The 26,002-nt window shown below is 39.4% G+C and overlaps 2 protein-coding genes across 9 annotated transcripts in view; one reads left to right on the forward strand and one right to left on the reverse strand.

Annotated features, from left to right (window-relative positions):
• Nucleotides 1–15,766, reverse strand: part of poglut2 (protein O-glucosyltransferase 2) — a 43,325-nt gene extending 27,559 nt beyond the window's left edge. The window contains exons 1-5 of the mRNA XM_043691144.2: nucleotides 15,124–15,766; nucleotides 11,771–11,976; nucleotides 10,470–10,675; nucleotides 8,796–8,873; nucleotides 5,658–5,830 (exon numbers count right to left, since the gene is read on the reverse strand). Of these exons, the coding sequence (XP_043547079.2) occupies nucleotides 5,658–5,830; nucleotides 8,796–8,873; nucleotides 10,470–10,675; nucleotides 11,771–11,976; nucleotides 15,124–15,302 (842 nt within the window). The 5' untranslated portion in view covers nucleotides 15,303–15,766. The remainder of the gene's footprint in view (nucleotides 1–5,657; nucleotides 5,831–8,795; nucleotides 8,874–10,469; nucleotides 10,676–11,770; nucleotides 11,977–15,123) is intronic.
• A 156-nt stretch (nucleotides 15,767–15,922) lies between these two features.
• LOC148149700 (basic immunoglobulin-like variable motif-containing protein) overlaps nucleotides 15,923–26,002 on the forward strand; it is a 35,926-nt gene continuing 25,846 nt past the window's right edge. Inside the window, exons 1-3 of one of the 8 annotated variants that reach the window (XM_087987860.1) lie at nucleotides 15,923–16,438; nucleotides 18,682–19,294; nucleotides 23,275–23,404. In XM_087987860.1, coding sequence (XP_087843986.1) covers nucleotides 18,799–19,294; nucleotides 23,275–23,404 — 626 coding nt within the window. In that variant the 5' untranslated portion in view covers nucleotides 15,923–16,438; nucleotides 18,682–18,798. The other 7 variants (XM_087987858.1, XM_087987852.1, XM_087987856.1 and 4 more) reach the window with 7 other exon arrangements.

The raw sequence follows: 26,002 nt of genomic DNA on the forward strand, positions 1-26,002 counted from the left end.
GCTTCCACCACTTCTCTTTGTCTTCTAGACCAAGTCAATTTTGTATCCATCAGCCAGCTCACACTAGATCCCATGAGACTCTACCTTCTGTACCATGAGGTACCTTATCAAATGCCTTATTAAAGTCCATGTCGGCAACAGCCACTGTCCTTCCCATACCAATCATTTGTGTCACCTCCTCAAAAAACTCAATCAAGTTGATGAGACATGACCTTCCCTGCACAAACCCATGCTGCCTATCGCTAACAGTTCCATTCACTTTCAAATGTGAATAAATCCTGTCTCACAGTATCTTCCCCACTACTGGCATCAAGCTCACTGGCCTGTAATTACCTGGATTCCCTCTGTTCCCTGCTTAAAGATAGGAAAAACATGGGTCATTCTCTCGTCCTCTGAACCTTGCCTGAGACCAAACAGAAGGCAAAGTTATCTGTTAAGGTGGTGATAGACCCAACCCCACAACTCAAGAACAGGATTATCATGACACTAAAGTAACCACGCAGTGCAGGAAACATCAGCAAAACAGATCTGCAAAAAACGTAACCCGATAGGTGCAACCCCCGATTCTCCGGACTACCCAAGGTTCACAAAGCAGGAGACCCTCCCACCCCCACTCTCAGAGCTATTACATTATTCCCAGGGACACCTACCTACAGGCTAACCAAGAAGCTGCAAACAAGACTCAAACACCTCATAGAATTCTCCAACTACTCCATTCCCTCCTCCAAAGAGTTCCTCAACATCATCAAAAACACCAAAAGAGGATGAAATAATGATTTCATTTGATGTAACATCGCTCTTCACATCTATGTACATCGACCTAGCCAAGGATACCATCGCCAACAAAGTGGTTACTAGGACACCCAATGACACCAGCAGCATCAACAAGAACAACATATCAAAACTATTAGACTCATGCCTCAAAACTCACTTTACATTCAATGGACAAGTGTACAGACAAATCAATAGCACATCAGTGGAGTCGTCGATATCAGCACTGATAGAAGAACCAATAACGCAACACTTAGAACAGCCAGCCCTCCCCACCATCCAACCCAAACTCTGGATCCGGGATGTGGATGACACCTTTGTCATAATTAAATGTACACAACTGGAAGAAACCCACCACCACATCAATAACGTCCTCACTAGAACAAAGTTCACTAAAGAAGAGGAAAACGACAGTAAACTCCCCAACCCCCTGGACGTATTACAGGAACACACACCTACTGGTGAACCCCAGACCAGTGTGTACAGGAAAAACACCCATACTAACCAGGTACTGAACGATAACAGCAACCACCCCAGCATCCACAAACGAAGCTGCATTTAAACTGGCAACCCAGAACAGAACAGAAACACCTATTCAAAGGATTTAAATGAAACTGGTACCCGAAGAGCACTATCCTCCGGTACATATGGGACAAACCCAAAGAAGAAAACACTACACAACCAGACACAATAATGACCATATCGCACATCAAAGACATGTCAGAGATAACTACCCGATTACTCAGGCCCCTGGGAATTTTAGTGGCTCACAAACCAGTAAACACCTTCCGTCAGCTCCTCACAAAGCTTAAAGACCCGACACCCACATCCAACAGGAGCAACATCATCTACAAGATACCCTGCAAAGACTGTGAGAAATACTGCAGAGGATAAACAGGAAGAAAACTGACCAAAGGAATGCAGAAACATCAGCTCAGCACTGCCAGACACGAGCAGCCCTCTCTCATTTCCAGCCACACAGACAACAAAGGGACTGGGATAATGTAACCACCCTAGCAGAGGCAAAACAGAGACATGCCAGAGAATTCCTTGAAGCCTGGCACTCCAACCGGAACTCAGTCAATAAACACATTGAACTGGATCCGGCATACAAACCACTCAGATACAGAACCAGAAGTACCAACAAACAGAGGCAGCGAAATACTGGACGAGACATGAACACCAACACATTACCAAAGATGCATTCATGATGTCACCTCGCGAGGCAACAAAGCGTTTGCAGAAAAACACACTGGCCCAGCGAACGAATCCACAACTTCATATCTCTTACGGCCCCAGTTATTTCTTCCCTTGCCTCCCACAGTATCCTGGCTTAGATCCCGTCTGATCCTGAGAACATGTCTGCCAAAATGTATTTCAGGACACCCAACACTTCCTCCTTCATTATGTTGACCTGTCCAAGAATATTCACACCTCTCCTTAATCTCAACATCCCTCATGTCCCTCTTTTTGGTGAATTCCGATGTAAAGTACTCATTAAGGACCTGACTCATTTCCTCTAGCTCCACACATGACCTCCTCCTTTATTTTCGAGTGGCCTACACTTTCCCTAGCTACCCTCTTGCTCCCAGTACATGTAGAAAATGCCCTGGGATTCTCCTTAACCCTTCTGGCCAAGGTCACTTCATTGCCCCTTTCAGGCCTCCTGATTCTCTGTATGAGCTCCTTCCAATTTGTCTATATTCTTCAAGGTCTTTGTGTCCCTTTTTTGACTAAACTGATAACTTCCCCTGTCATCAGAGGTTCCCAAGTCCTGCCATTCCTATCCTTCATTTTTAAAGCAACATGCCTGTTCTGCACTCTAATCAACTGGTCCTGAAAAGACTTGCACAAGTCAGATGTGGTTTCACCCTCAAACAGCCACTCCCAATCCAGATTCTCCAATTCGGGCCTCATTTGGGTATAATTTGCCTTCCTCCAATTCAACACCTTCACCTGAGATGCACTTTGCCCTTATCCATAAAAGAATCCAAAATGTTTTGGAATTATGGCCACCATTCCCAAAATGCTGCTCCACTGGAACTGTGATCACCTGGCCTGGCTCATCCCTCAATCCCAGGCCCAGTATGGCCCCCTCCCTCATCGGACTATCCACATATGGGAAAGACTAGGATGGATTTGTTGACAAGAACTTTCATGAATAAATCAGTTATAAAGATGCTACCTCTGTAAAAATAAAAAGAAAATGACTTGAAGACCTCGTATCTAACTTGACAACTTCAAATATTACAAAATACTGCAGTTGTATAAAATATTGAAAGCCTATTGTGATGTTTAGCATGTTCCATGTTAAAATGACCAAACCTGTTTATTCAACAGTTCAATGCACACTGCAATTAGATGCTATATAAAAAAGCTGCATGCTGCCTAGATTTAATGACATGAAAAGAATTGACACTGTGCCAATTATGTGGAGTTAAAGGCTGGTTCAGCAATATGCAGTGAATCAGAAATATAAACATCAACTGGAACTTATTTACTTTCTATGACCTAAATTACTGCAGCAGTATAACTTCTTGAAGTCATTAAATTTGTCTAAATATTTACCTACATCAGATTAATTTGAGCAAAACACAACATAGAGCAAAGTGAAATATGGCACTGATTTTTTTTTTAATATTGATGCTGAAATATAATAATGGGCTAGAGTTAGGCGTGTGATAAGAACACCACCTTGAGGTATTGCAAGGAGTGTGCAGACACAGAAAGGCCAGCAAGCTGTGCAACATCACTAGCCAGCGTTGAGCAGAGCTATTTGCCAATAGGAAGGAGGGTTTATTTAGCCAGCCTTTAGGCATTCAGAGAAGTGCCAGCTGCTGAGTGGCTGGCTTAGACAAAGTTCTTGTTGCTCTCAGACTCCCTCCACGTCCCCCAGATCCAAGTTCAGCTGCCATTTCTCCCACCCATCATGAGGAGGTGCCCAGTTGCTCTGCTCATTGGCTGGTGCTACTTGTGCAATCCTTGCCCTTGCATTTAGTCTTTGCCCTGCTCCCAGATTCTTTGGCCTGGGCTCCAGCGGATGTGCAGAAACTTGGCCTTGGCAGAGCCATTTACATACGGAGAGACAGTGACATTATTATGCATGCAGCGTAATGACATTGGCTGCACATGCACAGATGCATCCTGGCTTTGGGATGTCTGCTGTCCTAAATCCAGATTCACCATTTCAACCAGCTGGACGAGTCCTAACTGTTAGCATAAAAATGACATGTCTGATGATTAACTGCTAAGATTTTGAGCATCTTTAACTCCTCAGGAAGTTCATTCCACACACAAATAAATATAAAGAGATTTACTGGAAATCCACATTGACATTCCTTGCAATAAATCATTGATCAATTGGAACAAAAGATTGCTCTTTGGAAGCAGAAATCATAATAGGTACGGAGACCTCTCTTTTTTAGAATGTTTAGGATGATTGGGCAACATTATTAGATAGTTCCTGAAACATGGGCATTGCCTGTAATTAAACCAGCTGAATTGATCCTATCGATGTTTCTATTTAGGTTTGCATCAGCCAGCTAAGATGTTATATCCCAACACAAAAAATACTGTCTGAAAGTCTTATGTTTCTGTAAAGCTAGCCAAAATCATGTGTATTTCTACTGCCATCTTGAGTCATCATGTTTGCTTATTGGCACTCAGGTTAAGTGGGCAATGAAGGGTTAAGGCAAAATTGAAATACATAATTTGCCTTCGCACACTGATTATAGAGTCATAGAGCACAGGAATAGACCCCTTGGTTCCAATCAGTCCACACATAATCCCAAACTAAACTAGTCCCAAAAATCTGCTCCTGGCCCACATCTCTCCAAACCTTTCCAATTCATGTACTTATGCAAATGTCTTTTAAACATTGTAATTGTACCCACATCCACTACTTCCTCAGGAAGTTCATTCCACATGTGAACCACCCTCTGTGTAAAAGGTTTGCCCCTCACATCTTTAATAAATCTCTCTCCTCTCACCTTAAAAATGTGCCCTCGGGTCTTGAAATGCACCCCCCCCACCCCCGCCAAGTCTGGGAAAAAGACAACTACCATTAACCATATCTATACCCTTCATAATTTTATAAATGTTTATAAGGTCACCTCTCAACCTCTGATGCTCCAGTGAAAATTCCAGCCCATGTAGCCTTTCTTTATAACTCAAACCTCAATACCTGGCAACACCCTGGTAAATCTCTTCTGAACCCTCTCCAGCTTAATAATATCCTTCCTATAACTGGAAGACCAGAAGTGGACACAGTATTCCAGAAGAGGCTTCACCAATGTCCTGTGAAACTTCAACATGATGACCCAACTCCTGTAGCAAAGGTGTGAGCAATGAAGGCAAGCATGCTAAACACCTTTTCAACCAGCCTGTCGAGATGTGATGCAAGCTTTAAAGAATTGTGTTCCTGAATCCTGAGATCCGTCTGCTCTACAACACTACCCAAGGCTCTGCCATTAATTAGATTAGATTAGATTAGATTAGATTCCCTACAGTATGGAAACAGGACCTTCGGCCCAACCAGTCCACACCGACCCTCCGAAGAGTAACCCACCCAGACCCATTTCCCTCTGACTGATGTACCTAATACTATGGACAATTTAGCATGGCCAATTCACCTGACCTGCACATCTTTGGACTGTGGGAGGAAACCGGAGCAGCCGGAGGAAACCCACACAGACACGGGGAGAACGTGCAAACTCCACACAGACAGTCACCCAAGGATGGAATCGAACCTGGGACCCTGGTGCTGTGAGGCAGCAGTGCTAACCACTGAGCCATCGTATATAAGTCCTTCCTCTTTATTGGTTAATTATTTACATATTGTCAATTAAAGTTAATTTTAAGTACTGCAATTGTAAGTAACATCTTACCGTCCCATAGTTTCTAGAACCGAATCAGTAATGTCATATGTAGGCATGACAATATCTCTTGTGTTATCTGACCCACACCAGGAAAAAATAGGGTGAAGCTTCTCAGTAGTTTTTCTCTTTTCTAAAGGCCAGTCTCCAAGGTTTACAAAGAACTCTACATCTTGTATTTTTACCTGAAAGTAAAATATATTAATATGAACACACTGCATCAATGCTTTATTGGCAATTCATTTTTGTTAACATTCTGTTGGCAGTTCTTCCATTTTACTGAGATTTCATTATAGCCAAACTAAACATCAAATTGTGACAATTTTAAAAGATCCTGGGGACTTAAACTATTCACTATATTTATTAAACTTATTAAACTAATAAGTTATTCACTATATTTATTAAACTATTCACTGTCTTTGTCAAACTATTCCCTGTATTTGTTAAACTATTCCAATATTTATTAAACTATTTATTGTATTGTTAAACCATTCACTGTATTTATTAAACAGTTCACTATATTTGTTAACGTGTTCACTGCATTTATTAAACTATTCCCTGTATTTGTTAAACTATTCCTATATTTATTAAACTATTCCCTGTATTTATTAAACTATTCACTATATTTATTAAACTTTCTGCTGTATTTATTAAGCTATTCACTGTATTTATTAAACTATTCACTATATTTATTAAACTGTTCACTATTTATTAAACTGTTCACCAAATAGTGAACAGTTTAATAAATACAACAAATTTTAATAAATATTGTGAATAATCTAATAAATAAACTATTTGCTGTATTTATTAAACTATTCACTGTATTTATGAGTAAATTTGGAAAGCCCAGTTTACGAGTTTGCCAATAACAAAGTAGGTGGCACTGTAAGCACTGTACATGGAAGCATAAAGTTACAAAGAGTTCTTAATGGATTAAGTGAATGGGCAAAACTGTGGCATGTGGATTTCAATATAGACAAACAGGAGGCTGTCCACTTTGGACTTAAAAAAAGCACAGGCAACTTTATAAATGATGTAAAACTAGAAACACTAGAAGTCTTAATATACTTGTGAGTTGAAGTGCAATACATTGAACATAAAAATAAAATGCAAATGGTATAAAAAGGCTTATGGAATGCTGGCTTTTATCTCTAGGAACTAAAATATAAGGCAATAGAAGTCATAACGCAACTAACATCTAACTTTGGATCTGGAGTACTATCGGCAGTCATAGACATCACACTTTAAGAAGGATATGTCGACTTTGGAGGGTCTACTTTATAAATATATCTGGATTATTAATAATTTAATGATGAGGATAGATTACTTGACGCTAGATCAATTAGAGTCATAGAGTCTGTTTCCACGCTGCATGACTCTTCGGTCTAACTTGTCCATGCTGACCAGCCAGGTTTCTCAAACTAAACTGGTCCCATTGGCCTGCATTTGGCCCATATCCCTCTAAGCCTTTCCTATTCATGTAACTATCCAAATGTCTTTTCAATGTTGTTTCTGTACCTACATCTACCACTTCCTCTGGCTGCTCATTCCATACACACACCACCCTGTGTGTGAAAATCTTGCCCCTCAGCTTAGCAGATGATGATGGGAGAATAACACATTATTGGTGCAAATGTGCAGCCTCTTACATTACTCTTGAACTAACAAGAGATCCAAATCACCATGCCACATAAGTCTCTCGACTCCTTTTGAAAATGATGATGATAACTGAGAGGGTAGTATTTGGAACTGCAAATGCTTGTCTCTTTGTATTCCACACCCTGAATTTTAAGAGGCAAAATATTTGAAAACAAAATCAACTTCTCAAATAAAATTTCTTCCAAAAGCACTTTCATTGAGTGCTCCTAATATTCTGTTGAACCAGATGTGAAACAGATGAGCTCTTATGAGTACATTGACTTGTTAGAATACCTTGTAGTTACATCATGTGCAGAGCAATTAATATACTTCTACTTTTGAATCTATTACTGAATCATTGTATGAGCACAAAATAAATATGAAACAGCATATAATTTTATATTCCCTGCTGAGAATATATAAGCAACTCTGATTTCAGTGACAGAACAATAAAATAAATGGAAGAACCTGCTGGCTTCTGAGCATCCAAGATTTAAGCATAAGACATTGTTTCTGTAATTATATCCAGAGGTAATGGCTGCTCAACAGGAATATTATTCCAAAGGCTTCTGTAGTTAGAGACTTTGCACTCAGTTGAGAGCATCGGAACATAATAAAACAGGAACTGAAATAGACCAGCATGCTGCATGATTCAATCCAACCATGGATCACCTTCCTCCTCAGCTCCACTTTCTAGCCTTATTATCATATTCCTAAATTTTTGGAGCATCCAAAATAGTGAATTGCACTTGAAAGGGGAGCTGTGGTACTATCACAGGGCTGTTAATCCAGAGGCCCAGATAATGTTCTGCGGTCATGGGTTCAAATTCCACCATGGCAGGTGAAGGAATGTGAGTGCAATACAAATCTGGGATTGAGAGCCTAATGATGACCATGCATCCATTGTCGATTGCTGGGAATAACCCATCTGGTTCACTAATGTGCCATCCTCACCTGGTCTGGTCTACATGTGACTCCAGACCCACAGCAATGTGGTTGACTTTTAACTGGCCTCTGGGCAATTAGGGATAGGCAATAAATGCCGACCTAACCAACGATGCCCTCGTTTTGGGGTGAATAAAAAAAACTTTGCTTCCAACAAGCTTTTTATGAATTCTCCATTAAACATGTTATTATTAAATCTGAGATTCAAAGAATTTTGGGAACACTACACTACAGGTCATTCTGCTATAATGTATGTTTCATTCATGCAAATGCACTATAACACAACTGATGAACTGGGGACACTGTTTCTATAGCGCAAATGTTTAAGGCGTGTATCAGTTACATGACGATTCCAGCCCCATTAGTTTAACTGGTGCTGCAAAAACACAATTTTCTTCTAACATGGTATTGCACTACTGTATTCTAGCAGAACTGACTGCATCATGGAATATGTGCAAAGACTGGTTAATGTTAGCTCAGCTATAAAGTCAATAAACAGTAAAACAGGATTGAAGGGCCCCTGCTCATATTGGGAAAAGCTGCTCAAACACAAGCAAGAATTCTTACCTTTCGGGTCAGAGACAGCAAAATGGAATTCATGAATATTCGAAAACCAACATGTTCTCCAGATGTTTTTACATAAACCTAAAAGAATGTTAAAAATGCAATTAAGTTACTTATTAAATCAAATGATCATTAAATTTTATGCATAATAGAAAGTTTAAAAGATATGGAACAATAGACGAATTGTCATCACACCCAGACCCTTTGTGCTCTGTCGTCATGGTTACAACATTTTCCTTTGCTTCATCATTGGTGGTAGGTATTTGAGAGAACTTGATCTCACTTTTCGGAACAGTTTTTCTAAGCTGTTTGGTTTTCCTTTAAAAAGTTTCCACAAAACATGACTCGTCAAATTAGTCTCAAAGCAACTCCCCGAAGTCTCTGTGTGAATTGGCCCCCATTTTATCCCATCCTAGTGCAAGGTGTTGATGTATTTCCATGAAATTAGGGGGGGGGGGGGTGAACTAATCAGTTTATGATGTTTGATGACATGATGCTGGTGTTTCTTGTACAGGTGATGTTTCTTCACACTTACGTTGTTGATTTGTTTGAGTTTTTTTAATCAGTAAACACAATTTGGCTTATACCATGAGTGATGCATGTGTTATAATAAACTGTGTGGACTGTTTTCTTTCTGAGAGATGTGTCATGTTTAAAAACTTCAATGATTAAAAAATGTCATTTGAGAGGTCGGAAGACAGTCATTTGACAGTATTTAAAGACATAGTGGAAAGAGAGAGAGACAAACACGAATCAATATTGCATGATTTGATTTTGAACTCTTAAATAACAAAAAGGGACAGGGAGACAAAAGTGAATGGGTAATTTTTGAAAAGGACAGAAATGGAGACAAAATCTAAAAATACGGGAAACATAAAATAGTGAAGGAGAAAGGAAGAATAAATAAACAGATAGAGATAGGGATCCAATTAGATAGAAAGAATGGCAAAGTGCAAGAGAAGGTAGCAAACAGAGCAAAAATGGGGATTGTGGGACCACAAAGGCTATCAGTAGACAAGACATAGGACTGTGGTGAACAGGAACTATTGGTGAATGCCCCAAAAGACGACAGACATTATGACCGACACTGGAGGCTGTGGCCTAGTTTCACTCTAGTCCCATGACTCCTTGGGTTAAAATGAAACAGAAATACTTTTTAACAGTTACCAAGATGGCCAAACAAACAACTTAATTACATCAAGTTTTAAATAAAAAGGTATATCAACTAAGTTTCCTTAACAGACACAATTATTTGGATGTTAAACAAAACTTATTCAATAAAGATGCAGTAACTGGTTAAAATGCATATCCAGTAATATGCAAGTGTAAGTGTTTATCCCTCTCAACAACGCAAAACACACGCAAACATAGACACGCTTTTCAGGAAAAGAAACAGATTTTTCTCTATAAAGGTTCACAAATTTAAAAAAAACTGAACTTCAGTAAATATATGGTACAATGTTTTGCATAAAATAATTTCACACTGAAACTAATTAGAACTAACCTCATGTGACAGTCAACATATTCAGGGTATGCAGATTTCCAGTCAATACACCATATTAATGCATTGTAAGAATACTGTTTTGAATGAAATCTGGATCACCTTTCTGAATCTCTTTCCACAAGTATATATTTAGCATTCTGTTAAATCTGCAGACAAAACTTCAGCGGAAATACCTTGTTGTCTTTTATTGTGTAATGGCACAGACTTTGCCTTTGGCCAAATCTTTTCTCAATTTCTGTAGAAATTCTGTCTGGATCTACGAAAGGAAAATGGGCCAAATCTCGCTGTATCTGTGAAAAAGACTGTGGACAATGCATGTCCTTGTACCACGTGGTTCCATCTTCTTGTGGACAGTCACATGATTCATGGTAAACATGGCCTGTAAAGACAAATTGCACTCACTGTTATCATTAATCTCCCAAATAAGATTTTTACAGAAAATCAAAAATCACCAAAATAATAATTGCATCAGTAAGCTCTTACTTATGTACGAATGACTAGTGAATATAAAGTTTTAATGTTATTGAATTTAAACATTAACTCAAATCAATGAAAACTTGTCAGAGCTCAGAGTATGGAAACATTTACAGCAATAAGATCAACTGACAGGCAAAATTTTACACCGTATGGGAAACATTTCATTTATAGCATATTAGACTATCATAATGATGCTAACTTATTAAAATAGAAAGCATTATAAAAAGTGCCCTTAATGTCTTCCTGCTGCATGTAAAGTAAAATATTGCACCAGCAACAATCTACAATAGCAATTCTGTCACTGATGTGACAGGTGCATAGGTCTAAAATATTACCCTTTCAAGTTAACAAACGTCTTAATGAGTTTTGAAAAGATTTGTAGCTCAGGTTGAGGTTCTGGATGTAGGTTTGCTCGCTGAGCTGGGAGGTTCATTCCTAGACATTTCGTCTGGAATGTCACTAACCCAAGGAAACCCAACACTTAATAGAAAGCAGGCTATCTCACCAGTGCTTCCTTCGGAGGCTAGCTGAAGATGTTACCTAGTATGGTGACAAAACATCTGGAAATTAACCTTCCAGCTCAGTGAGCAAACCTACATCCAGAAGCTCCTTAATGTAATGTTTAAGACAAATAATATGGCAGATTCTCTCACAACTCATCCACTCTTGTTAGGAAAGCTCCTGCACTCAATAACTAACTTTCCCATTAATATTTTAACAGTGTGATATTGCATTTGGGGAGAGAAGGAAGTGAGTAACATGCATGGAACAGGGGTTTCAGGCAAAGATACAATGGAATTGTAGGCAAACAGTGGGCAACAAAAGCTGGTCTTCACAGCAATGCCCACATCCCAAGAAAGGATAAAGAAAAAATGAAGTCAAACAGTAAATATTGCAATTCTTCTTCTCCAGCAAAATTTGGCCCAGTATATTTATATTCCGATGCATTACATCACTGCGGTATTTCATGTTAATTATATAGAGAAACCACAAATACCTTTTAAAACATATGGTGACTGAGCAACATGTTCATCTTGGCATTTAACCTCAATTACCAAACCTCTGTAGCTTGAATACATTCGGTATCTGACAAGAAACGATCCATCTTTCCGGTCCAACACTTGTGTCCAAATCCTAGTAAATTGCTCGCCAGGAGAATAAATATTTACTTTAAATGTATTTTCTCCTGGTGAAGAAGTAAAGCTGATGGGAAAGGAGTATCATTAACACAAATAACAATACAAATGGACATAATTCATTGTAAAGTACACATTAAAAAGATATGTAGGCCAGAACAGGTTTTTGATAGCCACAACATCAAAATAACACAACGACAAATCAATTTGTAGATCTTGAAAAACATAATTTTGATCCAAACCTTTTATTCAAAAACTCCAAAATTAGTGTACAAGTTGTAAATACTGTGATATTCCCCTCCCCAATTTTGAATACTAAAGTTTGTTACACATGACAGCATTTTTATCTTTCAAAAACCAATGTGGAATAACAAACATTGATTGCAGTCTGCGAAACCAATGCCTATACTATAAGATTAATAAATACAATAAAATTGTTACCAATTGTGTGATATTACGTACAGTACTGGATTGGAAAAATAACACCATTTCTTTATTCAAGAATTTAACTTGGACATTCTTACATAAGAATATATCAATTATGAAAAATCATAATATTTTTGTGAATGCTCATTAGTTAACAAATTATCTATTTTAAAATTACAAGAAATCAATGATGCACTCATTTCCCCCCAAAAAAAGACTATACAAATCCAGTTATGTTTTTGGCTGTTACAGAAGAACACAATATCCAGTGTCAGGCTTGGCTCAATGATACCACTCTCACCTCCATGTCTGAAAGTCAAGATTCAAACCTCACTCCAGGATTGTAGTAGATAAACACAGCTATCATTTCAGAGAAAGGTAATAGCCTAGTGGTATTATCATTGAACTTTTAACCCAGAGACCTAGGTAATATTCTGGAGACAGACCCAGGCTTTAAATCATGCCATGGTAGATAGTGGAAATTGAATGTGATAGAAATCTGGAATTAAGAGTCTAACGGTGACCACGAATCCAAAGTTGATTGTTTGAAAAACTCATCTGGTTCACTAATGTCTTTTAGAGAAGGAATCTGCCATCTTTACCTGGTCTGGCCTACATGTGAATGCGATTAACTTTAAACTGCCCTCTAGACAATTAGGGATGGGCAATAAATGCTAACCTAGCTGGCGATGCCATCGTCCTGTGAATTTTTTTAAAATGCACCACACTTCTGAGAGAGAATTAGACTGTGCTCTTATCTGTGACATTAACACAAAGTCCAGTTTATTTTCTCAGCTGTGAAAGAACCTATTCAATCAGTTGAATAGCACAGGAACCCTGATAGTATCTTGGTCAATGTTTACCTCTCAACGTCACTAAATCAATTGATTTGCTGCTGCAGAACCTTGCTGCTTGCAAATGCCTGCTGCATTGCCTCACAATATTGATTATACATCAGAAGGAATGAATTTGCTGTAAAGTGCTCTGGGCTGTCTGGAAATCATGACACTATACAAAGGCAAACTCTTTCTTTGATTTCGGAAAGCGGTAGCAGATTGGGTATGACTCTGAGCATGAGTGAGCAACTTTTAAAACTGAAACGGTAAATTGGGGATTGGACGAAGGAAGAGAAATTCCTTACAATATGGTGACAAAGATATGGTGACTCAAATATTGAAAGACACTGTTTTGGTCCTTACCTTATAAATAAATTGTTTATATTTTCTGCATTTGCTTTCCTCTAGAATCTAATCACTGATGTCCTCTCCTCAGCAGCATAACAATGGTACATATCAGAGTTTAGTTGAGTTCATTTCAATACAAGCCATGAATTTGTTTTTCAGCTTGTGATTCATGCCTTTTTCTTATCAGTCCTAAATTTTCTGACCTATTCTTGGGTTTCCTCAACCTAATTGAGACCATTTAAGGTGTGAAAATACACATTCAAGAGTGACTACTTCATATGTTCCCTCTCATCCATTTGTCTTGATACTATCCCACAAATATGGAACTGAACTTGATTTGACTTGACAGACTTTGATTTTCACTCAGACATATTTAATAACAGGATGCAACAAACCTTTTACAGATTTGGTAAAATACAGAAGTTTTTTGAAGACATTTTGGCTTCCTGCAAATCAACTACCTGATTTGAACTTAATACTTGTATACACAAAAGAAATTTTGGATCTGGAGATCTTTAACTGTTTTGATATCCACTCACCAGAAAGCAAACAAAACTTCAAACCTTTACACCAGTGAGTGCTGAACACTTTAATTTGTTCCAAAGTTTCAAGCTGCTCTCTTAAGAAGAATTATTGCCTGATTATTACTTAAATTGTGTGCTGGAAAAATACACTGAAATTAATTGATCTTAATTCTGGGTAATGTTAATCTAATATAAATCATGATTGTAAATCATGCTACAGTATTCTTTGGCTAATTATGTATCATTGAGTTAAACATCATTTTAACATTATTTTTACATTGAAAATCAAAATATTTAATCTGACTTTTTAACAGTGCTTTTTATGACATTATAGTGCTCAGTGAAAACAATTGCTAAAATACTATAGGTTATATCTGCAGATTAGGGATGACTGTGCATGTGAAAGAGAGAGATGGAGAGATTACATATCTAACATATATAAAATTCAACTTTATTTGAATGAAATTACTCAGAAAGAAATAGGATCTGTTTTCAGAGCACTTTAATGTTTCTGCTTTTATTGTAGTGTGTGTGAAACATATACATTTATTTCCCAAGTCTGAAGCAAGATAGATTATGAGATCATATAGTGCATGAATATTGATACCTTATTTGATTTCATATCTGGTACCTAGAGCAAACAACAGATACTTCACTAGTGGCAGAGTAAAATCAAACAGCAAGATGATTTGACACAAGTTTCGTGGAAAATACCTTGAAACTAACAGCATGTAACCCTCTCAGAAAAAAAAGACAACTAAACTTGCAAAAGAGTGTGAACAAGGAGAAAATATTTTAAAAAGGCAAAATGAAAATGTGAAGCATGATTTCATTTTTGGCTATTGTACATCAAAATTAACCTAGGAAATAGTATGCTTGTATTTTAGATATAAACAGTGCTTTCTTTTAGAAGACTGTTGAATTTTCATTATCATTTTAGATTTTTGAAGAGTAGAATGGGTAAAGTTTGCCAAACAAAACTCAGTTGCATTGGTTTCCTTGAATGTTCTTGGTAAGTTTCCACTTCATCCTAATTATAAATTGCTTTACAAATAAAAATGTAAAGCATGCTTTACTTACTTGGCATTGTCCTCTGTTACTGCCTGAATATAGAAATATCGAGCTGGAAGAACTATGTTTGCCTCCAATCCAGGTCCCCAAACTAAACTTCGCCTTTGACTTACTGTGAGTGCACTTTCAACTGCTAAGTTCGTTATAGCAATAAAAAAGAAAGTACCAAGTAACCAATTTTCTGACATAGTTAAAATAAGTTATCTTATAGATTAGAAAACAAGTCGACATTAGTTGACCAGACTTGGGGTTTAGTTTACGAATGCAGACTGAGAACGGTAACCCTTCACATTCAATTAACATTTGTTCATTTTGACCAGACTTGAAACGACGTTAGATCTCGGAGATGTGGCTATGACTTTAATCAGCATCATTTTGAAATCTAACTTAGGGGAATACCCAAAGAAGGGAGATTTAACTCCAGAGGAGACACAGCGAACCCATCCCCCACAGAGAGAGAGAGAGAGAGAGTGTCGCGCAGTGACGGAGAAACCCTACGACAATTCTAGAACAGCGCGTGCGCGGAGATGCGATGCTCACTGGGAAGCGTAGTCTTTCTTCCTTTGGCGGTAGCGCCTGCGCAAAGGCACGATGCTCACTGGGAAGCGTAGTCTTTCTTCCTTTGGCAGCAGCGCATGCGCAAAGGCGCCATGCTCATTGGGAAGTGTAGTCTTTCTTCTTTTGGCGGCAGCGCGTGCGCAAAGGCGCGATACTCACTGGGAAGCGTAGTCTTTCTTCCTTTGGCGGCAGCGCATGCGCAAAGGCGCCATGCTCATTGGGAAGTGTAGTCTTTCTTCTTTTGGCGGCAGCGCGTGCGCAAAGGCGCGATACTCATTGGGAAGTGTAGTCTTTCTTCCTTTGGCGGCAGCGCATGCGCAAAGGCGCCATGCTCATTGGGAAGTGTAGTCTTTCTTCCTTTGGCGGCAGCGCGTGCGCACGAAGGTAGTTTTAATTGAAAAGAAGCGGCTGCCCCAGTGTCCCCATTATGGGGGTGACTTTAACGCTCTGAGGATTCAATCCGTTATAATTGAGAGACAGTAGTATCCCTCCCAGCCCGCCGTCTGTCTGGGGGAAGCGGCCGGCGAGTGTGGGCCCTGAGTGTAAGGCCCAGGCCCTCGGCGGGAGCGGGCACAACCGGCGGCCACTGCCGCCCCCTCAGCCGGTTTAAAGCAGCGGCCTCGGCGGAGTGTGTCCGGCACCTTGGAGCTGTGCTCCCTCTCGGCAATGAACGCTGTGTCTTATTCCCGGGGACCGGCACTAACTGGCCTGGCCGGGCCGGGCCTGTGCTGACAGGATGGAGCTGAGCCAAGCCGCTTGGCATCAGGTAACCTTCATTTTACAGCCTCCAGTCCCGTCCCCTCCGCGTCGCTGCCAGGAATGTCTCTGAAACTGCGGCGGCTGCACATCTCCGCCGAAAATACAGATTACTGGAGATACTCGGCAGGTCCGCCAGCACCTGAGGAAAAACAAGAGCCAACGTTTCGGGTCCAGTAGCTGACCCTTCATGAACTGGGAAGTCTGTTCTCTTCATGTCTCTCCTTTGGTTTAACGGTTTGTTTTATCCAGTTAGGGGTTTGGCGGCAATTCTTGTCAAACTGGCTGTCAGTGCGGAGTGAGCACAACAATAACGAATAGCTTTCCTTGATCAGAAGCAGAAAGTGCTGGAGAAACTCGGCAGGTCTGGCAGCATCTGTACAGAGAGAAACAGAGTTAACGTTTCCAAGCCTGTCTTCAGCGCTGAAAATTGTTCTTTGGTTAAATATTATTCTTTTTATTGCTCCGACTCCCAGGTCTAAATCCAGACTGTGTTTCACCTGCCTTTGCTTCAAGTGTGTTATTTCTTTCCACTATAATTTTATTAACAAGATAACTTTCATTTCTGTTCTAATATACAGATTTGTTATAAGTTCAGAAGGATCCGTACTGAAGAGGATTTGAAATGTTCTTTCAGCACAAATGCAATCAGACCTGCTGACTTTCTCCAGCAATTTCTGTTTTTGGTTCAGAATTTAAGTATCTACAATAGTTGTGTTCTATTTTTAGCTTTTCTTTATGGTGCCTTTAAAGTAGTAAAGATCCCACATGTTTCATGTGTTAAAAATCATACAACACAATTGCAATAAATTCTGTGTCTTACACAACCACCTGATGAAGGAGCAGCGCTCTGAAAGCTAATGCTTCCAATTAAACCTGTGGGACTACAACCTGTTGGATTTGGAGGTACCGGTGTTGTTTTTTTTTAAACTTTGTCCACCCCTGTCCAACACCAGCTTTGGTCTTCCATATTTAATTAGAGAAAAGCTCTTGATCAAGCAGAACTTAATGTCCAATAAGTAGTGTGATAAATCACAGACACTGATAGGATGGAGAGCAAGTGAAGTGGTTAAAAGAAGTGATGGTAAGTTAGAACTGAGTATCATCAGCACATGTATCTTGATGTTGTCAAGGGTCAACATGTTGATGTGAAATGAGTGGTCCAACAATAAGTCCTTGGAGAAGTTCCAGCGGTAACAGTATGGGAGTAGGATAAGCAGTCAGGTGCTTTTCTGGCTATGACTATAAAGGAATGGAACTAAGAGAGGGCAGCAGAGGAGAAATGTTGGATGTCAACTGCCAATGACTGCAGGAAGGGTGGGAAGTACAAATTCCCATGATTACAGTAATAAAGGATGTGATCAAAGACTTTGGCCAGGGTTGTTCCAGTATTACAGCAGTGCTGAAAACTTGATTAGAAGGTTTCTAACATTTAAGTTGTGGGTTCAAAACTAAAATGGGCAATGTCATTTTAAAACCAGCCTCTGCTTTAAGATTGAAAACAGATTAAACTGTTGCTTTCAGAATCTAACCATTGATGCCGCATGCTAAAAGCCAAATGGGAGAAGTCTGAAAGTAGCAGGTCAGGCAGGAGCTGTTTTACAGAAATATGGATTCAACATTTCCGAATGTAAGCTTTCATGACATTCTGAAAAGTTGGATCCATATTTCTGTATGGATGTTGTCTGACCTGCTGAGTATTTCCAGATTTTGTCTTTAGTTCAGATTTGCAACATGTGCAGCATTTTAGAAAAAAAGCATTGCAACCTGGAATGTACTTTGTTTTGCCAAGGTAATTTGATAAGGTAATTTTTTCTGGAGATGACACATTGATCATCCTGGCTGAGAACTATTTTTTGATTTTAACCAGACAATTTTCAAACAAGTGTCTGACGTTTCTGAAGAGTGATTGATTAACTTCCAAACTTTCCAGCAGATTCAAATGGGAGTAAATAATTGCTCCATTTCTAAAGAATAGGTTCATTGTAAAATTTACGAGTTTGGGCAATTTTTGCCTGAAATTAACCAAAGTCAATCAATAATGCTGTCACTTTATTGATTTGAACAGGATGCAGTTAGGTTCATAGTCATGAGATATTAGAATGATATGTTCATTTTAATGAATACTTTTTTACAATGTTTCTATAGAATTTGTGCTATTGATATATGTATTGTATATTGATTTTGCATTTATTGTATTCTAAACTATTTCTTATCCATTCTATTTTCTTTTGGATTCAATTGCTGTGGAAGCATGAATAACTTGGAATGAAATGCATGAGTTGTTAAAACAAATACTGAGTCGATTACAATTACTTGAGGAAGGCCACTTCAGTCTACCAAAGACAAGATACCTAAAAGCATCATTCAATGCCCAACTCTGTGGAACATCAGCCACCAAAGCCCACTGGAAAAATAAAAAGTATCAATGTAATTGATGAGCTTGCTGCTGGTGATTCACCAGGAACGTCTAATTCAAATCTTTTCTCCTGTTATGGTACTCCCTCTTTCAGCCGAAATTCCAGTGCAACAGGACATGGCCCGTGGATGTTTCCCGTGGTTAGGGCGCGGGAAGTGTTTTACAATGTCTGCTCGGATTATGGCTTGCTGAGTAAGGCAAGCATTATTGCCAATACACCATGTACTTCGGGTGATCCTACTCCAGTAAGAGATGGAACTTCTTCAACTGATTGTCCAGCACATCATTCCAGTTATGTTGACATTGACGTTGATGCTCCGGATGTAACCCATAGAGGTAATGCAAAGTTGGGTGCTATGCCTGTCAGCCATGTGAAACAGCCGCTTGCTTGGGAGATAGATACATCAGATTTTACTATAATAACAAAAACAATGAAAAGTAGAGCAGGTGAGAAAACCCCACCAACAGTAAATTACTAATTTATTGTTAATTTAATTCTTAACTAAAGATAAAATGTTGCAATGCAGCTATTTCTAATCTGGAAATATTTCTTTAAATCTTTATTTGAAGAATATCTGCCTTCATTCTTATAATATTCTTTGACTTTTATGTTGATATCAATCAGTCATACTATCATATTTTCCATGTAAAGAATCTTTGTTTTATGCTTACTTTTTACACTAATTGAGAGATTTTGTTTGAATTTGTCCACCTGACTGTAATTGCCAACTTTGTTAACTTAAGATTGTTACCTTCTTTTTCAGATCATGATTACATTTTTGACCAAATTGTGATCTCTTTTTTTTTTTATATATATATATTTGAAAAGTCAAGTACTAGACAGTGACATGAAATTGGTCCTGCTCTCACTGTGTTTAATTTCTAAATAGCACATAAGAAAGTGTTACCTTTTGTTATGAATGCATTTCAATAATATCCCTTTACTCAATCCACCATGTGCTCATTTTTTACCAAGTCACTTGAGTGCATAGGCATCCTTTTGACATTATAAATAAATTAAAGCTGTTTTTCTATCTTTTCCCATCCCCCATAATGATCTTGTACTAATTTAAGTAATTAAACTGTTATTGTGCAGATACACAGGAAATGTAAGTTCTCAGATTACATTTCACTTTTTAGAATTAAAGCAGTCAACATCAATAATTGAATAGATGTTTAAAATGGTTGAGGACTATTTCACAATACTTCATTAGGGAGAGGAATACTAATACAAAAGACTTGATTTCACTCAGCTCTACTCCCCTCTAATTGCTATTACTGAAATTTCAGTAAACCTCAACCTTCATGTCAAAAGGCCAGATTGTTAACATGAGATTAACTGAACAATAAATAAATAAAAACTCAGATCTGGCAGCAACTGTGAAAAGTGAAACTGCGCTAAGGTACAGAATTGCCCTTTTAGAAGGGCAAGTCGCAGAATTCAATTAGGGTGCAAAACAAATTTTAAAAATCAGTTTTCCAATAGCAGATTAGAGTTGTGATTATTGAACTCTTGCAAGTGTTCAGGCAAGTCATGTTAGGATGCCATGTACACTTATTAATACCAACCCACTAGAATTAGGTTTGCAAGGGGCAATCTTCTTGGCCATACACAGGAGATGGTGTGTTCACAAGCTGTACTATATATGTGAGCCTGGTGGGGTAAACTACTTCCTCCGAGCTCCAGTGAGCACAAACTGGCTCCTTTTCAAAGAAAACTGTGTATCTTTACATTAAGTTTTTGTGCAAAGTGTGAAGCCTGACCAAGTCAACAAACTTACAAGAAATCCTTATGTATATTCTTGTCTTTTGTTTTTAAATGTTGACTGTGAAAGATCTTTAAAAGCCTGATTGAGCCTGTCTAAGTTGGACAGCCACAGTAATTGAAGGCCAAGGCTGGACATACAGACCTGGGGATTGAAGTAGGATCAAGTGAAGAGTAGCATCGTTGAAAGGATTAGTAGACATGGGAGATTGAAGAGAACACAGGACGCTGGAGACTACTTTTTGTGGGGTTATTGTAGTGGAGAGGGGTAGAAAGTGATTGTCTCCTACATTGGCTTGCAGAGGATATACAGTACAAATGGATGGTTCCTGGAACCTGCAAACAAACCTAACAGGGAATTTGAACACCAATTGAAAATATTAGTGTGTAAGCATTTAGTTGTGATCATATTGCAGAGTACAGATGCACAAGGTCTAAATTCCTAAAGCTAATACCAACCATGGCCCATGACCCATGTATTTAATTGCATGTGTATTTCTTTATTTAAGGAATGATGTAAATGTGATGGGGGCGGTTCAGAGGTGGTTCTAAGATTGATATCTGGACTGTCTTAAAACTCAACAGACTGGCCATGTTTCCATTGGAGGTTAGAGTGTGGGGTGACAATTGAAATATGTAGTATCCTGAATGGTCTCAACAAGATAGATGTGAAGAGGATTTTTTTTTCTTCTTGAGTGAATCCAGAACTAGGGGACACTGGCCTAAAAAGGCGAACTGAATTTTAAAACGGTTGAGTGGATTTTATTCCCATCTGAGGTTTGTGCAACTTTGAACTATCTCTCTGCGGGAGTAACTGAATATTTTTACAGTGTACTAATTAGATTCTTGTTTGGCAAGGGAGTCCAAGGTTACTGGAGTTTTTAGGGGAATGTGGAATTTGAAACACCAACAGATCAGCCAGTATTTTCTTCAGTGGTGGAACAGGGCCAAGGGACTGAATGACCTATTTCTGCTCCTAGATTGTACTTTCATATGCTTAATTATTCGAAAAGGCCACTTTGTAAGATAAGATTACATGTTTAAAATTTACTATCTGATTGGTTTGCTCTTTTTTTTTATTCTCCTATGTGTTTATTAAGAGTCATTGATTAATAGTTTCACAGCACAATAGAGGCCATGTGTCTGTGCTAGTTATTAAACACCAAGCTACTGTAATCCCATTTTCCAGCACTTGGCCTGTAACCTTGTGTGCTAAGGCATATCAAGTATTCATCTACATGCTACTAAAATGTTTTTGAGGTTTCTCCTTTCCATCAGTGAGTTCGAGATATCTGCCACTCTCTGCGTGAAAATATTTTTCTTTAGATTCCTTCTAAACCTCCAGCCCCCTGGTTATTCACTCCTCATAACTTTATATACCTCAATCAGGTTCTACCCCTCATTCTTTCATCCTCGAAGGAAAGCCACTCCAGCCTATAAAGTCTCTTTCCACAGCAGAAATGCTGCAACACATACTATTTCACCTGTAGCCTAAGTGACATTTTATATCATCTCCTTGCTGTTGTATTCAATGCCTGGACTAAAGTATCCCATATGCCTTAACCGCCTATCTTCCTGCCCTGTCTTTAGGGATCTATAGACATACACACTAAAGTCCCTCTCAATCCTGTGTACTTCCAGCTGCCTTACTGTTCGTTTATTCCCTTACCTTGTTAGTCCTCCCAAAATGCATGATCTTCTATTTTTCAGGATTGAATTCCATTTGTCACTGTTCTCCCTATCATCCTGTAGTTTAAGGTTTTCCAAAATTACCAATTTTTGTACCATCTACAAATTAACTGATCATACCTTCGACCTTCACGTCTAGATCAATAATGTAAATTAGAACCAGCAAGGGACCCCAGCACCAGAACCTGTATGGTTTGTCCATTGGACACAGGCTTTCAACCATTAAAACATACTTCCTGCCACCAAGTCAATTTTGAATCCAGTGTTGAATTGCCCTGGATCTCATCATACCTTGTCAAAAGCCTCCCTGAAGTCGATGATGATTACATGCACTACACTAGCCACTAGGGCACTACCCTCATCCACACACCTAGTCGCTACCTGACAAAACTGACATGATCTCCCCCTAACGAAACAATGCTATCCTTGATTAATCATTGCCCCACCATGCTGAAATTAATCAGCTCCCTCAGTTTTTTCCAATATTTTCGCCACCACTGACATTAGACACGCTGGCCTGTAGCTTCCTGGTTTATCACTAACATTGGTTGTTTTTAGTGTCCTGGAATCTCCTGTACCTAGAGAGGATTTAAAAATTAATGTCAGAGCCCAAATGAGCCTGAGCTACATCTCATTTGGGTTTTGGGATCTATCCACTCCCAAAGCTGCCAGTCCCTCTCCCTTCTCAAAGTTAATTTGTTCAAGTATATCACAGTACCTTTCCTGATTTTAACACCTACTTGTCCTTCTCTGATGAATACAGATGTAATACAGATGTAAAACCTCCGCTACATTGTCCAGCTCTGCACACATACTGCCACTTGGTCCCTAATAGGCCCACTCTTCCCTGGTTACCCTTTTGCTCTGAACATACTTTTTCTGATTCTACCCACATAGCCTCATGCAATCTTAATTCCATGGCAATCCCTGTTCCATTAATCCTAAAGCAAGATTTAACTTTTTGTCTTTGCAGGTAGCTTAAAGAAACAAGCTGCAAAAAAGATGAAACCATTGGAAAACCATAACAAAAAATACAATGATTCCTCTCTGTATACAGTTCTGGAAGAAATGAAACAACGCAAAGTTTTAGATCTTAGGAGATGGTCAGTATTATATCACTTTTACCAGAAATGTGTTTTACTGAATCTTCAGTAACCATAATTTGAGTAGTAACTGGGCACTGCATATGTGTATGTGTGTGTGTCTATATAATGAAGATTGTGGTGCTGGAAAAGCACAGCCGGTCAGGGAGTGTCTGAGGAGCAGGATAAGCTCTTCCTCAGGAATGAGGGGGTGGTCCAGTCGAGTACTCATTCAATTGGCTGAACTGGTCCTCATCCTCGATGATTTCTCCTTCGAATCCTCCCACTTTCCCCAGACCAAATGGGTAGCCATGAGTACCTGCATGGGCCACAGCCATGCTTGTCTTTTTATCGGTTATGTGAAACAGTCCACCTTCTGTAGTTACACCGCCACCATTCCCCACCTTTTCCTCTGCTACATCGATGACTGTATCGTGCCACTTCATGCTCCCAAGAGGAGGTTGAACAGTTCATCAACTTCATAAACACATTCCACCCTGACCTCAAATTCACCTGGACCATCTCGGACACCTCCCTCCCCTTCCTGGACCTCTCTACTTTTGTTTCCAGCAACCGTCTCAACACTGACATCTACTTCAAACCCACTGACTCCCACAGCTACCTGGACTCCTCCCACACTGCCTTCTGTAAAAATGCTATCTCTTATTCCCAGTTCCTCCTCCGCATCCACCAATTCCACCATTTGAACCTCCCAGATGGTGGCCTCCTTCAAAGATTGCAAAGACTCCCCTCCCACATGGTTGATGACGCCCTACAGTGCATCTCCTCCACTTCCTGCACCTCCACCCTCGAACTCCACCCCTCCCTCCAACCCCAGTCCTTACCTTCCAACCCACCAACGTCTGGGTACAATACATCATCCTCCATCATTTTTGTCACCTACAAACTGACCCCACCATCAGGGATATATTCCCCTCCCCACTCTATCTGCATTCCACAGAGACCATACCCTCCACGACTCCCTTTTTAGGTCCACGCCACACATCCCCACCCCTCCCGACACCATCACCACGCCAACCCACCTGAACTCTCAACACCTTCCCCTGCTACCACAAGTGCAAAACCTATGCCACCTCCCCCTCCCCTTCGTCCAAGGCCTCAAATGATCCTTCCACATCCAACAGAGATTTATCTGTACTTGATGTGTGTCATCTGCTGTGTCCATTGATCTTGATGTGGTCTCCTCGACATTGTGGAGACACCGCCCTCTTGAATTGTCCTGCCTATCTACTTTCCAATCTATCCACTCCATCCTCCCCTCCGACCAATCATCCTCACCCCCATCTTTGTCTACCTATCATATTCCCAGCTACCTCCCCCCCCCCCCCCACTCCCCCCCCAGCCCACCTCCCTCCCATTTATCCCTCAGCCTTCTTGGCCCACCTCCTCATTCCTGATGAAGAGCTTGTGCTTGAACTGTCGACTCTCCGGCTCCTCTGCTGCCTGACCTGTGCTTTTCCAGCACCACACTCTTTTATTCTGATCGCCAGCATCTGCAGTCCCCACTTTCTCTGCATGTGTGATATATATATGACACAAATACACATCAGATATATTTATCTAAAATCCTTGTAGTCTTGGGCCATTTCACAAATTTGAAGGCAATATATAAAAGTTATAAACTTCAAATGGATGGCGTTTCTTTCCTTTTTCAGTATATAGTGATAATTGTAATAGGTCTGCGTATCCCGTGGGCATCAGTTAAAGGAAATATGTTGTATTTTCTTCTTTTCATTATAATAGCATTTCCTCTGAAATGTTTGTAATAATAATAGATTAGTGTGTTCAATTGAATATTCCTGTTCTGTTTAGGGTTTTTTGTTGGTTCAGATTTGGGAAAACTAATTGCATTTTTCTGTTTACTGTATCTCCAGCTGGTCTTAACCTTATCAACTTGGCAGGAGAAAACAAACAGCCAAAATTTAAAGATTCAGGAAAGGATTCAAAAGACATAGAAATTATAGGCCAGTAAAGCACAAGGGAGTTTGGCATGGGTGGTTGATATCTATTTTAATGCACGAAGTCTAATGAACAAGTCAGATGAGTTGAGGGCACAAAGTAAAATGGGGGGATATGATGTAATTGCTGTCTCTGAAACATGGGTGAGTGTGTGGCAGGATTAGAAGCTCAATATTCCAGGATATAGGGTCTTCAGGTGAGACTGGAAATGAGGTAAAAGAGGAGGGGTGTTATCATATTGAACAGGAAATTAATTACAGCAGTAATCTCAAAACTGAAATGAAGCCTTGTGGGTAGAACTTTATATAAAAAAAAGACAAAAAGGAGTAATCATGTTGCTGGGAATGTACTGGAGGCCCCCTAACAGTCCAGGAGAAATAGAAGAGCAGATATGTAGGCAATTTTCAGAAGTCTAAAAGTAATAGGGTGGTTAGATTAAGCAACTTTAACTTCCTCCACATTAACTGAGGTAGTTATACTGTGAAAGGTTTAGTGGAAGCAGAAGTTTTAAAATTCATCCAGAAAAGCTTTTAAGCCATAATCTAAAGGCTCTACAAGAGTGGGAGCAGTCCTTGACTTGATTTTAAGTATTGAAGCCAGACAAGTGGTTGAATTATCAGTGGGGGACCATTTTGCAGA

The sequence above is a fragment of the Chiloscyllium plagiosum genome, unplaced genomic scaffold, assembly GCF_037043375.1.
Source record: "Chiloscyllium plagiosum isolate Xiang-an unplaced genomic scaffold, Cpla_swu_hap1 HiC_scaffold_6, whole genome shotgun sequence".
In the NCBI taxonomy this organism is placed as follows: Eukaryota; Metazoa; Chordata; class Chondrichthyes; order Orectolobiformes; family Hemiscylliidae; genus Chiloscyllium; species Chiloscyllium plagiosum.